Raw genomic sequence first — 16,254 nt, forward strand, 5'->3', positions numbered from 1 at the left:
TAGATGGATTTACAATAAAATCTGGTACAGACAGATGTTCCCAGAGAATGTAATGTAATAACTCCAACAAGTAGCTCGCTAGAAACAAGTAGCTCACTACCCGTTTCTGAGTGGCTCGCTAAAGGTTCAAAGAATACGTGCACAAATTTGATAACACAGATCCACTTAGTAAACCTGTTTAAATTTGATCTAATCTTTCCGGCTGGTAGCATTCTACAAACGGAGAAGGTAAAGCAGCTGAAAACGACACTTAAAAGACAACAGTCTCTGTTAACCAAACTGATGAAGAAGGCCAACGCAGCAACAGAGGCTTCGTTTAGTGATGCACATCCTAACCAAACACAAAAAGCCTTTCGCCTATGGCGGGATTGTGATAGAGACCATGTATGCGGTGGCTGAAACGTTAAATGTCTGCTATTGGCGATGTACAATTTGGTGCTCTGGCTTGCTCACAGCCACTTTTATATTATCAAATTAGCTCTCAGAGGGAAAAAGCTTGGAGAACCCCTGCTCTACAGCCATCACCGGGTCAAAGTTTCATTCTGTCCAACACTTTGGTTACCAAATACCTTCCAAACTAGCTGTACTGTAATATACTTATTGCTTATTAGCATGCTCACACGCTAAAAGATGGTGAATCTGGCAAGTATTTCCTAGTAAACACAAGTATGTTGCTGGCATTTAGACCAAAGCACCCTTTGTGCCCAAGTACAGCCTCACGATAGCTGCTAGCATGGCTGAAGACTATAAAACAGAAAAAATGCAGATGCTGTAATGCAAACGATGCAGTCATGTGTTTATACTTCGGGAGTGTCGATAATAAAAACTGACTGACAGATAGTAAGCTGTTCTAAAGTTGAACCTGAAAACCAGATATACCATAAAGGGACATTACAGACATATTAACTCTATGGTGATACCTGTGGTGTTGTCCTCGGCGTCGCTCTCCGTCCCACTGGTCTCCTCTGTTGATATGAATTAGAGGAGAGAGAGAGAGAGAGAGAGAGATTAGGGAGAAGTAGAGGAATGGAAAAGACTTGAGAGAAGCCATAATCAGATGCAGACAGTCATCCTCTGTTTCATAATCAGCGGCCTCGCCTGCTGCAGCTGGTCTTGTGTGTACCATCAAAAGCTGGGTATTTCCACCGAGAGGCTCGACTTAATCTTGTTGAAGTGTTGATGTGAGTGACATTTGGGCCTCTGTGACAGTCTATGTGTGTGTGTGTGTGTGTGTGTGTGTGTGTGTTTGTTTTACCTCGCAGTGAGAGTCCCTGGTTCTTTATTCTCTTCCTCCCTCGCTTGTCGTCAAAGATGGTCTCAATCTTGTTGACGTACTGTGTAGGAAAACACACAAAGGTACTTGTCAGCCCCATAATTTCACAGCCATTATAGAATCATGATTACAGGGAATCATGGTATAACAGCCACTAAGTACATAATTATATTATAGATTTAATGCATTTTTTGATCCTTACATTCCTGCATTTTTCTGTTGATGCCCTGCAAGAACACAGTTGAGTATTTGGTAGTGGACTCTAGTCAGCTAAGGCCCTGCATTGATACACAGCCTCAACACACAAACAGGAAGCTGAAGCTTATCTCTGAGAGGACACACAACACACTGCCAGTTGAGGAGACAAACTTGTTTGACAGTGTAGGGAAAGTAAGTAAAAAGCCCCTACTAAGATAATGGTACCATTGTTGAGCAGAAAAATACATAATGAGGTGTTATCATGTCTGTGCCCATTTTCATCGTTTTAACATATTTTTCAAAGATGTGATCTAAAAGATTTCAAAGACAGTATAGGGCTGTCAAAGTTAACGTGATAATAACGCGTTAATGTAAATTTGTTTTAATACCAGTCATTTCTTTAACGCATTAACGCAACCTGCGATATTTTGGTTGTAGCGGGCTCACTGTTGGAGGCTAAATAACGCTCCAAACTTAAATTTTGGTGAGGAAAAACTGGCATGGCAAGTTTCAAAGGGATCCCTTGACCTCTGACCTCAAGATATGTGAATGTAAATGGGTTCTATGGATACCCACGAGTCTCCCCTTTACAGACATGCCCACTTTATGATAATCACATGCAGTTTGGGGCAAGTCATAGTCAAGTCAGCACACTGACACACTGACAGCTGTTGTTGCCTGTTGGGCTGCAGTTTGCCATGTTATGATTTCAGCATATTTTTTATGCTAAATGCAGTACCTGTGAGGGTTTCTGGACAATATCTGTCATTGTTTTGTGTTGTCAATTGATTTCCAATAATAAATATATACATACATTTGCATAAAACAAGCACATTTGCCCTCTGCCATGTTGATAAGAGTATTCAATACTTGACAAATCTCCCTTTAAGGTACATTTTGAACAGATAAAAAAAACGAGATTAATTTGCGATTAATCACGATTAACTATGGACAATCATGCGATTAAATATTTTATTCGACTGACAGCCCTAGTGATTTGGTTAAAGAGACAGTTCAGAGATACAGTAGTTTTGGGAAATTTTACTGTTTTTCCAATATTTAGAAACTAATAAAAGCCGAAGGACAGACCTTTTTTTATATATTTGCTGTTGTCTGAAGTTATGTCAAACAACAATATTAGACTATCTTGGTTCAATTGTTGAGTGTCTATGTGATCAAATAACATAATCATGATCCCATAGGCATCCAGGAATTGAGCGAAATTAAGCAAGTAAAGCTGCAACGATTAATCCATTAAATCAAATTAATTCGCCAACTATTTTGATAATCGATTAATCAGTTTGAGAATTCTTTTAAGAAAAAAAAAGTCTAAATTCTCTGACTCCAGCTCCTTAAATGTGAATATTTCCGGGTTTCTTTCCTCCTCTATGACAGTAAACTGAATATCTTAAGTTGTTGACAAAACAAGGAATTTGAGGAAGTCATCTTGGGCTTTGTGAAACACTGATCGACATTTTTCACCATTTACTGACATTTTATAGACCAAACAACTCATGGATTAATCGAGAAAATAATCAACATATTGAACGACAATGAAAATAATCGTTAGTTGCAGCCATATAAGCAAGTAAAGTACGGCCTGAGGAGAGGCCCCCAGTGTCAGTCTTTGAAAACCCCAGCTCTAAACTAGTTGTTATTTGAAAGTTATTTCATGGAAAAGAAACACGTCAACGAAGACATCTTGTTAAAATGCCGTCCGACAATAACCTTGATTGGCATTTGTCAAATCTGCTGGTACGCACGGAACAAGCGTAATGTGGGTCATGTTAATACCTCTGTCTAATTACTGTACCTTATTATTACTGTACCTTATCGTTAAAGCTCTCCCATGTCCGCGCCCTTCCAAATGCCATGAGACGTATTTTCAAATTAAATATGAAATGTTATGTCCGAAATTCCCTTGAAGCATTCATATACGTCGCTCTACCACTATCTCTTTCTTTCAGTGTCCTCTCCTTCCTGCTCAACAAGTCACGCCCGCTCCTGCTCTGCTCAACGTGACACGTGATTCACCATTCCACAGAGTACATACTTTGTTTTGTAGGGCAATATAAAAAAACAAAACATCTAGGTCAACCAAACTAAAGACATATTCCACATATCATTTACCTGAGGCGTCCTCTGGAGTTTTTGAGTGCTTGCACGCCGGGGTGTCGCTGGTTTTGGAGTATCGGCAAGACTTGTGGATTTAGATGCTGTGGTCGTTTGGAACCTCTTCCTTTCCACTTTGCTAGCGTAGTCTTGCAACGCTTGGGGTTTAGGAGGCAGCTGGAAGACAAGAAGTGTCGAGTTAAAACTCAGTTTTAGGTAATAACATGGTATCAAACCACAATATCTCCTCCCTTACAATCTCAGATTAGGCAGGGCCCATTTGATACACCCATTAACAGCTAATGAAAGATACTGCTGTAGCGTGAAAATTAGGCATAAATGGTACATCCTCCATTACCTTTGGGCGGCGAGGCCTTGCAATAGGGAGACACATGGGAGATCGCTTGACATCCTCATAGGGGTTATCTCTGGTCACTTCACCTGGGGGAGGACAGAGTGATGGGAAAGATAAGACAGGCTGACAGAAGTTTCACCACATACCACATCTTATGCATGCTTTCAATAAGATACTTTATATAAAAGCAAATAACCTTATTAGAAATGTTAATTCCTAATCATTTACATGGCTACTTAAATGAATATGGATACAGAAAGGGCTGTGACTAACGATTATTTTCACTATCAAAAGGGTTCCTACACATTTTGGGCAATGCTGCTCAAGGTGAAGAACAATTGTGCCACCCCTCTATTAGCAACAGGGACAGATTGGAATAGAAATCCATCCCGGGGTTTTGAGATGGAGAGGGCTTTTATGTGCAAGCCAAAACATTTTGGCAGTAATTTTATACTAATAGAGTTTTTGTGGTATAAAGAGAATCTGATGATACTGAAGACCTTCAAGACACTTCCTAGTGGATGACACCTCCTCAGTTTGTATAAGCACGTCGCCACTGCACTGAATCAAAACAAGACTGGCCAGGCAAGCTGAGGTGAGCTGGAACACTAGCCACAGTTCATCCCGTTCACGATGTAAACGACTGAGCCAATCAGATTTCAACAAAAATGAGGATCAGTCCAAATTAGGAGGGGCCGCTGGATGGCCCAGTCGGCCAGGCAGCGTTCAGCTCTGTGCTGTCTGCCTCCAGTTTTTGGTTACTTTTTATTATTATTATTTTCCGCATAATGAAAAGTTGACCCACATTTCGCCGCCAAAGTGCCGCCTTCGGAAATTGCCTAGTTTGCCTAAATGGACGCGCCGGCCCTGGCTGTGACGTACAGATGTAGAGGCAGCTCTGCGTAGAAGTGTGCGTTCTGTCGTACAACATAGACTACTTCTTGCCTCGCTTTCAACGACTTCAAGCTCGCTCTGGCCCGCTCTCTCTCACACAGTAGTGAACATTTTAGCTGCACTGGCTGCTCCAAATGCCATGAAAAACACTCTGCTGCTTGTATTATCAATTATATTTTTATATTTATACTTTTTATAATCTTTTTTTAATGAATGTTATATTTTAGAAACAGAATAAGGGCAATAGTCTGGAAAGAGAAATGTTTTTCCATACTCTCTTTTCTTTTTTCCATACTTATCCAGACCTGGAAATTACTCAAATGAAATTCCATACTTTTCCATACTGCATAGGAACACTGTATCAATCAATTATCAATTAGTTAATTATTTTCTTGATTAATCGATATATGTCCAAAAAATATGTACATATTAAAGGGACTGTTTGTAACTTTTTAAGCATATAAATGTACCGGGTCGGGACACATGCGCGCTCGTATATGGCGCTCCGCGCGCTTGCGCGTGGCTGAAGTCCCCGCTCCTCTGCCTGCCTGCCTGCCTTCACTATCACAACGCGCGCATTCTCGCTGTCTCACTCCACCTCTAGACGTGAACGCGCGCTCACTCCACACTGCAGAAGAGTTAGTTTAGCTCTGAGAATATCTAGTGAATGTAGAGCGGACGTTTGTGCAGAAATAAATGCTGCAGCTCCTCCAGACCAACAGAGGTTTCCTGTGTTTTGTGAAGTGGCAGGGCTCCGAAGCGAGTAAAGTTATCGTCTCTGACCAGGTGCCGGTGTCTCCCTGCGGGCGCAGTCGGGAGGCGATAACGTTTCTCTTCCTGCTTCAGCCCCGGCACCGACCCGCTTTTCCTGCTTCGAAAAGCCAACCCTAGGATCAGCATTGATTCATGGAGAGACCTTCGTCTGGTCAGCTAACATTACTGCCAAGCAGCTGAAATATAGAGTGATATTGTGCTTTTAGCTGACGTGTGTCGCCTCACTGTTTTGAGCGATGCTCGTTCATGTCTATTAAGAGCGAGCAAGCGCGAGCCCGACGCTGACTTTCGTTGACTTAACGACCACAGGTGTCGCTGTTAACAAGCAATTCTGAAAGTTACAAATAGTCCCTTTAAAAGACGCCATGTATAATTTTGCAGCGACCAAAGTGATGTACTAAAATGACTTGTTTTATTCCACCAATAGTCCAAACCCTAAAGATATTCACTTTAATATCAGATATAACAAAGAAAAGCACATGTGAGAAGCTGCAACCAGATATTTTGGGGCATTTTTGCTTGAAAAATGACTAAAACAATTAACTGATTATCAAAATAGTTTGGTAGTTGCCCATTCATTTTCTGTCGACCAACTAATCGTTGCACCTCTGGATACTTTTCACTTCACTGCAGTACCACCATGTATCTAATTTCTACCATTGGAGGTTACTTAACTGCAACAGTTGATGTAAAAGTCTAAAAAGCAATGTTTTTTTACTACCTACAATATTCCACAAACTGTAAGATCTGTGGGAAACCAGGAGGAGGAAACAGGCGCCTTTTGTAGGCATTTTTCCCAAATGTTCTCAATGATTTTTCCTGATCAGTTCACTGGTCCCTGTCCAGCATCACTCTTTAACAGGCTCTGTTATGGTAATATAAGAAGTTCTAAACGGGGCGTTGGAACTGTAAATTCAACCAATGACAGGCCCCCAACGGTCTTTATGACTTCCTGTCTTTGTCTCTTTATAAACACAAAAACAGTGCTAAGTTAAGTGGTTTAAAATACATGACAGCCAGACAGTCAGTGTAATGATCAAAAGCTCCAGACGTTCATTCACTATCAGCTCCACGATGTCTCTGTTTATATGACACAAGGAGTTCCACTTACAAACGATGTCCTCGTAGATATTGTCGTCAGAGTAGGCATGGTAAAGGGCTGAGTGTCTATCCTGGCCTCCCGGCGTGCCTGGCTTCGCCGTCAGCCGCGCCGCATCCTCGTACTCAAAGGACTTCCTGTGGCGGGTAGAGAAAGGGAAGGCAGTGAGAAAGAGGAGCCTGGCTGCTGTCCTAAAGATAGCCACCATACTACTGTTCACTCTATTGTCTTATGTTTAGTCAGCGTCCCACCACTAAATTCCTGATGTTGATATCAAACACAGCTAGACAGAGAGAGTGTGATAAACTGTCATAAAAGGAAATGACTGAGCATAAAAGTTAAACAAGGAAAAAGACTTACAGGAATTAGACAGAGATAGCAGTTGGCAACATGACAATGTCAGCTGTCATAGTAAAAATTAGGTCACAACTTTCCTCTACTGAAAACTTAAAAAATGAAGATATAGCTGTTAGAGCTGATTTACCATCGAGTGCAGTTCAGTGCAAGTTTTATATGGTTCCATTTTGTTTTTACATGTACTTGATTTTAGGTGCTTTTGTAATGCACACAAGTGTCGAAACAGAGACCGTTGCATGAGTCATGGTTCAGTGTGATGGGAGAGCTAGCCACATGGAGGGATTTCATAATGCATAGGAATGAATGACAGCTAATGACTTCCTCTTAAATTGGTAAACAAGGAGCCCTGTAGAACTGGGCTAACTGTGTGTACTGTGCAGATATGGCAGAAAGACTGGAGGTGAGAGACAAGTTATTGACATAAACTAAACAATTAACATTTGTAAAATGACAGAAATGTACCACAATTAGGCGTTTTCATCATTAGGTGCAGTGTTGCCAGATTGGGCTACTTCTTATTTAATTGGGTGGATAAAAATCATTTCATGCTGTGATAATTTGGCCAACTATTATTACTATTTGGGGAGTTTCCCCAATTAAAAGGTTATATTCCAATTAGGGCGGTCGAAGTTAACGCGATAACATGTTATGGCATTCACACAACTTGCGATTTTTAGGTTGTAGCGGGCTCAGTTTTAAAGCTAGAGTGAAGATACTGGCATCATCTGAAACTTCAAAAACCTAAGGAATCATACTAGCTTGTCGTGAAGGAGGCTAAATAACACTCCACACTTATGCTAAATTTTGGTGAGGAAAAACTGGCATGGCGACTTTCAAAGGGGTCCCTTGACCTCTGACCTCAAGATATGTGAATGTAAATGGGTTCTATGGGTACCCACGAGTCTCCCCTTTACAGACATGCCCACTTTATGATAATCACATGCAGTTTGGGGCAAGTCATAGTCAAGTCAGCACACTGACACACTGACAGCTGTTGTTGCCTGTTGGGCTGCAGTTTGCCATGTTATGATTTGAGCATATCTTTTTATGCTAAATGCAGTACCTGTGAGGGTTTCTGGACAATATTTGTCATTATTTTGTGTTGTTAATTGATTTACCAATAATAAATATATACATACATTTGCATAAAGCAGCATATTTGCCCACTCCCATGTTGATAAGAGTATTAAATACTTAACAAATCTCCCTTCAAAGTCCTTTTTCGAACAGATCAAAAATGTGTGATTAATTTGCGATTAATCGCGATTAGCTATGGACAATCATGTGATTAATCGTGATTCAATATTTTAATCAATTGACAGCCCTAATTCCAATAAACCGTCCCCTACTCTTCATGAGTAGTATGATTAACGGAGTTCAATGACTGATAACTGATGAGCAACAAAAAACAAAAGTCAATTCACTTAATTACTTCTAGGCTGACTTTTTGTTCCATTCAAATTATTATCTTAATTATATCTTTGCATTTTATTATTATATTCTTTCAACAACTCCTGGACAGTGTTAAGATGATAATGACAGACAACACCCGGACATGACAGACAGTTACAGAGAACCTAATAAGTCCTGATCTAAATGTACACATGGGTTACAAGTTGTGTTTTGTTTTGCTTAGCCTTCATTTAATGAGAGACAGCGAGTGTGAGACGCTGTGTGTTCCTGCCTGTAGATAATGACCCTGGACCCGTGGCCGCTGAGGAACTAGGCCACATCCAGACAATAGAGAACAATGCTGCCAGATATCATATGTCATCACACCTCGGACCCCAGCCAACAATTAGACTCAGTATCCTCCAAAAAACTGTTGATATTCAATAAGATCTCTGTTTTAGCCAGAGTCTAAAGCTGAATATTTAATGTGCATTTGTGAATTTCCTTATTCTATCAGCAGGAGCTGTTTTCTTCAAACACAGGATTCAGATCCACTGAAAGAAATTCCACCCCCTTTCAATTTTTTTAAAAGTTTTCAAGAGTTATTTGTGCTCTGCTTTTAGTGCATTGGCTCACCTGTTCTTTTTATGCCTTGAAAGCCCATTAGTCTTTGCTACGGGACATGGAGGAGGTGGGAAGCTCGGTGGGTGGGCCACCCTCCTACTCCTCCCATTGGAGTGGTTGCTATGAGGGGATCTGCTGTCCCGTCGCACGGCGTGCCCCGTGATATTGTTGTTGGCTCCCCGATACTGGAATGTCCGCAGAGGTTTGGGAGGAGGCTGAGCTTCACCTGAAGACTCCCTTCCTTTCTCCCACAGCAGCCTGTCTCCCTCCAGCTTACGCCAGAAACCCCGAGAAGTGTAGAAGTTTCCAGCGGGCATGTTGTCATCTTGGTAATCGGTCGACAGAGGTAGAAGTTTAGAAACTACTTCAACATCCAAGATACGATCCGTTTTTTGGTCGCCGTTGGCGGTGAAGATTGGTTTACCTGTAGAGTTAGCCTCCCCTTTGGGAGACGCAAACATTTGTGTTGCAAGTGGTTTATTTCCTGGGGTTGTGGTTGAAAATTCCGTGGAACATTTCTGCAGAGGTTCTGACTTCCTACCAACCACACCATATCCAGCTTGTGCCGGGGATTCCCGATAATCTAAGTCCAAACTCTTAGATTGTGAGTAGGTAGGTTTTGTGTGAAGCCCCCCTCTCGACCCGTCGCTGGAACGTCCGTTGCAGCCCAGGACATCTCCAGACAGAGTTCGGGATACGGTCGGAGGATGCTCCTTCACCCCGGCATCCTGGCTGCGACCTTCCCACTGAGAGATCTTCTCCCTGATGGTGCTGATGCCCTGCTCGTGAGAAGGGGGCCTCCCTGACTGGCGGCCCTGCCGAGCCACAGTGGCCCCTTTCTGCAGGCGATCAACTTCACCACCCCCTCGCCTGCCCTGCTCCAGCCTCAGAGCCAGCATGTTGAGAGGGGGCAAACGAATGCATCGGGGATTTCCTCACAAAGACGGACAGGCAAAAGCCACGTAATCTGTTGTCAATTAATAAAAGAAACGATGAGTAAAAGCAGGGGGCGCCACGAGGTTTATGGCTGTAACTGATTCCTTTGTGCGTCTTATTGTGCTAGCAGAGTGTCATTTCCTCCTTGTCTCCTCTCGTAAACAACCTAAAGAGAAGACAAGACACAAAGATTACTCATCAATCACTGTACTTAAAAACAAGTCCAGACAGCACACGGCAGGGTCAAAGGGATACTGAGGCAGCACAGGTAGGACACAGTTACATTTGAAAGAGCGCACATCTGAAGCAGTCTACTACAACTTGAAGGAAGGGACAAAAAGAAGGTCAGGAAGGATGGGCTCCTGTCAAGGTCGGTATCCAAAAATAAATGCAGTAAGAGAATAAGGAAAGACAGTGACAGGAACAAGGTTCCCGCAGATTTCTGCTGCTGCTGTGTGTCTTGAACTGCCCCTACACCCTCCTCTAGCCCCAGGGGAATTCTGTCTTCTCTGTAGCTGTCGTTCTTAACCACATAGCTGGCAAAATACAAAATGCCAATGATACAGCAAAGCATTAAGTCTATTCTTGCAAAGCTGTGTTTCAGATGAGTGGGAAGATTGCACATTTTATGTGATTTCAAAGAGCTTTAGAGGCAAGAAAACACGTGATTCTCAGAGCCAGAGACAATTAAGTGAATGATGGAAAACACTTTAACCACACCTTTCTACGCAGTGAAATAAAACCTCCTCAAATGCTTTAGCTATTTATCAGACGCAAGATCAAAAACATACAGGACGATAGACCCGGATTAACTGATGGCTCTGTGCTATGGTTAGAATATGTATGGTATAGAGCTATGATCTGTGATCTTGATCCGTCTCACCAGATGCTATCAAACACTGAGTCTTGATGTAAAGTTCTGCAGCGGCATCCCCCCCGACTCATAATCCCTGAGTCGACATCAATGCGGTCACTGTACACTCTTGTACTGCAGCTCCTGGCTTGCTGGAACCAAACCATTTGGACACGTTGCACATTAGGACCGAGGGCTGAGAGAAATGTGGAGAAGGGGAGACATGGTAAAATTCCACTGCACAGCTCATGATCATAATAACTCTATGAGCTGCATTCCTGCAGAGCTGTACGAGAAGGGGGTCGGGGGAATAAATTGAACCAGAGACAGTCGGTCAGTCAGTTTTGCAAGTGATGCCTTTGTTCGGGTTTGACCTAAATCAAACGTACGTGTGTGCGGGCTGGAATGCTGCCTCGATCATTGCCAGACCACGCGATGACAATGCGACTCGCAAACTGACCCACTTGCATTATTTGTCTGTGTGCGGTATGTTGTACAGGAAGGCATGAGTTGCACTTCCTGAGCTGCAGGAAGAAGGATCAGCCGACTGTCCATAATTATGGTGCGGGGAGATTTGCACCCAGTTGAAACCACTGGTTTGAGCTATGTTTGGATCATCTATATTCAAACCATCTGATGGTAATCAAACATTGTCTTTGAATCACAGTAAATCCAGAAATATACCAGCGGTTACAGTAACATTTACCAACAGGTCTAAAGTTGTCAGTTCCTCCTTTCTCATGGCGTACAGATAAAGTCAAATGTTATTGCCAGTGAGGCACACTATAAGGTGCTGTGATATCAAGTGACAGAGCCAGAGGGTCAAAATGAACTTCACTGACATTTATTAGGCTGTCAACTCTGCAGAATGTATATTCCAGTGAAACTCAGTGACTCATCAACGTAGAAACCAGACAGGGGACCAATGAAGCTGAAGTACCCCGTCATCACTTCGCAGCTAAATCAAACCTAATTGCACCTTCAAAACCACCACAAAACGCCCTCCCGAAGCAGGACGGCATGACACAACATGTTGTAGGTGAGGTGTTGTACGACTGTGGTTCACCATGTAGAGTGACAGTTGAAGCTATAATAAAAGAAAAATGTGGGTTTGCCCAAGTGCCAGCATAAAAGGACACATCAAGATTAAGTGCCTGAAAAATGACTGATCCATCACCAGCCACAGTTTGTGAGCATCCAAACATTCATTTTGACAGCACAGGTGAGAGAGTGATAGACCACTTTATCAACACAAGTTTGATCATTTGTGTTTAAAATGTCTTCAAATTTTCCCATAAACTCAGACCAAGACAGCTTTGATATTAAAAAATTGACAAAAATGTTGTGTCATCAAACTGAAGAGTTTTAGCACAGAATTAAAAGTAAAATTGACCCTTTTCGTCTGACGGGATTAGTGGAATAAACATATCAGATGCTTTCAGTTAGTCAGTTATTCATTAACTCAACTGCTTTTCCTAAATTTGACAACACCTGCAGAAGATTTCCATATAGTAGCTGTACTTTCTGCAATGACCTTAGCCAACTCTGCAGCATGAATTAGTTTAATTCCTAGTATTGCTGTTTAACATATATAAATAATCATAAAATGGCAATAGATGCAGGAGGAGAAACAAAGTGCCCTTGTTCTGTTATGGAGAAAACATATCGCCAGACTCCATTCAAAACTATAGACATTTTAAAAGTTCTTCTTTATTGTAAAGCCTCGTTTGATATAAATGAAACTCAATCGCTCCCCTGACTCATTAACATCTACTCTTTAATTCGGCCGTAACAAAAAAACAAATAACAATAAGTAAGTAAAGTTATCTAACTAGTTTACACTGCTCACTAGTCGCTTCTTACCAGCAGGTTAAACTACTCCAGCTGTCTGTTGGAGGATACAGGATATACGTTTTCGTTAACTCTGAATATGTTTAATGCACTAAAAAGCACATTTTAAACTATTATAAGCATGCCGAATTAAACAATAGGACTAATTGATACAGAACAATATTTGATACTTACATTTAGTATTAAATATAACTACTAACTATTAAATATACTTAAACTACTTATTTTTATGGTCAGCAACTGGTAATGTTGAGCTGATTACTGAATGCAGCTAAATACTCGCGTTAACTTAACGGAGGAGGAGAAAGACACTAACGAGACACTAATTAGATCAATACTAGTTACCATAACACCACATGGGAATATGCATAATCTATATGTCTCATCACTTACCTCTAGTAGTTTAAAATGATGAGCAAAACTCATGTTCTTCCCTCATTTTCCTCTCGATAAGATGAAACAAATAAAATCCGAGTCGTCTCGCATCGTTCACACCGGTAGAGGTTAGCAATGTGAATGAGTCCACAGCCAGTTATTGCTCACTTATTAGATCAAATGGACTTTTATGAAGCGTTGAGCATGTCCGCTGTACTAATAACTACACACAACAACAAAGAAAGTGTCCATTGACTAGAGAGAAGTAGAGCAGAGCACTCCTCGCCCTCCTACTCACACTAGCTGATGTCAAGCCAACCAGGAGATGTGTGACTTCCGTTTAAAACCTCCAAAATAAAATCTTTTGTGTTGTTTCTATTTTTTTATAATTTGATAACATACTTTCAGTGTTATTTTGTTAGGGAATTTAAAGGCAACTGTATTTTTATTAAAGTGGCAGTAGGTATATTTTTGACATCATTGGGCAAAAATTCCATAATAACCTTTCAGCATATTGTAATTCAAGTGTTCTGAGAGAAAACTAGACTTCTGCACCTCCTCATGGCTCTGTTTTCAGGCTTTAGAAAATCTAGCCGGTGACGGAAATCTTTGACCAATCACAGGTCATTTCAGAGAGAGAGAGCAAGAGCGTTCCTTTTGGCTGTGCTCCGGCTGGTGGGCGGTGCTTGGTATTTCCTCAACAGATCTCAACATGGCTGCCGGTTCACAAACTTTCTCATTTTACAGCTAAACAGTACACTACAAAATGTTCCTGAAAACATTTGAGGCGAGACATAGGCATTACAGTAAAAGAATATTGATTCATATTTGATCAGCGCTGCCTAGTTTGACCGTTCGGTCAGAGTTCGCGAGTGATCGACAGCCGGCTCTCATAGACGGCAGCTGGACGGCAGACTACAGATCAGCTCTGACTGGTTGTTTTCCTCCGGTCTGTGAAATCTTGCAGATGCTGTTAGGAGCACCTGAGGACACAGAGGAACAGGATTTTTATCAGATTACTTGTTTCATGCTCTACTGTCAGGATATAGTGACCGTTTTATAAAAATAACTTTTTTTAATCATATTTGCTCCATTTCTACCCACGGCAGGTTTAACTGAAGTTTTCGCAACTTCCGAAGTTAAAGTACACAATCAATGTTGTACCTTCACATTAAAAAGCGCCATTTTGTGTTATTTCCATTCATATATTTTGATAACATACTTTCAGTGTTATTTTGTTATGGCTTTTAAATGCATCTGTCTTTTTATTAACTGCAGATGGTATGTTATTCTGTTTCTTGGTCTACAGTATATAGGTAAATGACTTGTCACTAAAGTTTGGAAACACCAAAATTCCCATTTTAAGTCAAAAGAGGAGTGGGAGGAAGAAGAATGCAGATGTTTGAATTACAATCTGCTGCAACACAATCTAAAGCCTAGAGCAGTGGTTCCCAGAGTGGGGTCCGGGGACCCCCAGGGGGTCCTTGAGAGGGTTCCAGGGGGTTCCCAGCAAAAAGGGGAATCATTTCTTTTGACTATAATTCAATCCATAAGTAACACAATGACAGAATTAATTACTATTTTGGTCATGGGTTTCATACACTTTCTGTAATATAACATCTAAAAACAAAAATCCTATCAGATAGGGGACCCTGCGACACAATCTTATCAAAGGGTAGTCTGTGGTCTAATTTGTGTCCGTTTATGGTGTCCATGACGTGAAAAAGTTTGGGGAGCCATGGCCTAGAGGATAAGGGCTTCATGCATACATAGTAACTGCTATAGACTATGTACCAATTCAAGGTGAATCCACACTGTTGGAGGTGGTCGGCAATAGTTGGTGGACACGTTGTTTTTGTTGTTGTTGTTTTTTAACAAAGTTCATTTCTGTATTGTGTTAATACAACTCTGACAATCCACTGCACAAACATGTTTGGACTGATAGATATCCCACCCACCCTCCACCCATGACAATACTAACGGGGGCACTGAACTAAAAGGAAAACAAGTGAACAAAAAATTAAAAATAAAATAAATAAATACGCACAAATATACAAATGAAATAAAATAGTCATAGTTAAAATTAAATTAAAATAAATAAATAAAAAAATAAACACATAAATAAATAATGATAAATTGTTAGGAGTCTACGTTTTTTTTTTTATATGTTTGTCAGAGGCAATATCAGCCTAACATCGTTCCACACTGCACACCTACTTTTCCCTCTTGTTTCCTCCAGGTAAATGTCTATTTTATTTTTTAGACACAGATAAACAATTCATCGCAGACTAACTCCACGTCTGTCTTATTTATAACTTGGCTACACTATTTTGTAGGCAAGTCCTTTGACTTCCGGTTCTCCTCTGGGTGTCTCTGTGTGAACTTGACGCAGCTGCGACTGTGAGAAAAGTTCAGTTGGATCCTCTCGATCCAGGAGGGAAGACGTCATCACATCAACTCCTGCAGCTGTCAACGATGAATAAATACTGTTGTCTTCAAGTGTCCTGGGAAATATGGACGCTGTTATATGAGCTGCACCTGCGAGACTCCACGAGTTGATAAATACAACTGGGACTTTACTTTTATTTACAAAGTAACGACGAGATGTGATGTTCTGTGATGGAAAGCATTGAAACTGTTGAGAAAATACATTGTACAAGTAATGTGTTCATTCAATTTGCCTAATCCCAACTAATATCAAAGTCTAGTAGCCTAAATTTCTTCTTTTTCAAGGACCCATAAACTGAAACAAATTAGATTTTGTCCCAGGGTCCCCCATCTGATAGGATTGTTGCTTTTAGATGTTTTATTACAGAAAGTGTATGAACCCCATGACCATGTAGTCATACATTCTGTCATGGTGTTACTTATGGATGATTATACTGAAAACAGATTATTCCCCTTTTTTGCTGGGGACCCCCTGGAGCCCTCTTAGGGACCCCTTGAGGTCCCTGGACCCCACTTTGGGAACCATTGCTCTCGAGCATAATTTAATCGACATATTTGTTCAGTTATTCCAGACAATCCGTGGACCACAAAACTATGAGCTAAAGGGAATCTATTATGATTAGTCTTGAACGCCCCTGTAATTTTGTTCTTTAAACTTTCAAATGAACCTCAGACTTGTTCCATGGAACGAGGTTGAATGTGAACTCAATCCA

General features: G+C 41.1%; 1 protein-coding gene across 1 annotated transcript in view; it reads right to left on the reverse strand.

The window, feature by feature from the left end:
- dennd2c (DENN/MADD domain containing 2C) overlaps positions 1-13,346 on the reverse strand; it is a 28,944-nt gene extending 15,598 nt beyond the window's left edge. Inside the window, exons 1-7 of the mRNA XM_074642887.1 lie at positions 13,112-13,346; positions 9,091-10,180; positions 6,718-6,842; positions 3,942-4,024; positions 3,602-3,760; positions 1,256-1,334; positions 921-965 (exon numbers count right to left, since the gene is read on the reverse strand). Of these exons, the coding sequence (XP_074498988.1) occupies positions 921-965; positions 1,256-1,334; positions 3,602-3,760; positions 3,942-4,024; positions 6,718-6,842; positions 9,091-9,977 (1,378 nt within the window). The 5' untranslated portion in view covers positions 9,978-10,180; positions 13,112-13,346. The remainder of the gene's footprint in view (positions 1-920; positions 966-1,255; positions 1,335-3,601; positions 3,761-3,941; positions 4,025-6,717; positions 6,843-9,090; positions 10,181-13,111) is intronic.
- Between the last annotated feature and the right edge of the window lie 2,908 nt (positions 13,347-16,254).

The sequence above is a fragment of the Sebastes fasciatus genome, chromosome 8 (assembly GCF_043250625.1).
Source record: "Sebastes fasciatus isolate fSebFas1 chromosome 8, fSebFas1.pri, whole genome shotgun sequence".
NCBI lineage: Eukaryota > Metazoa > Chordata > Actinopteri > Perciformes > Sebastidae > Sebastes > Sebastes fasciatus.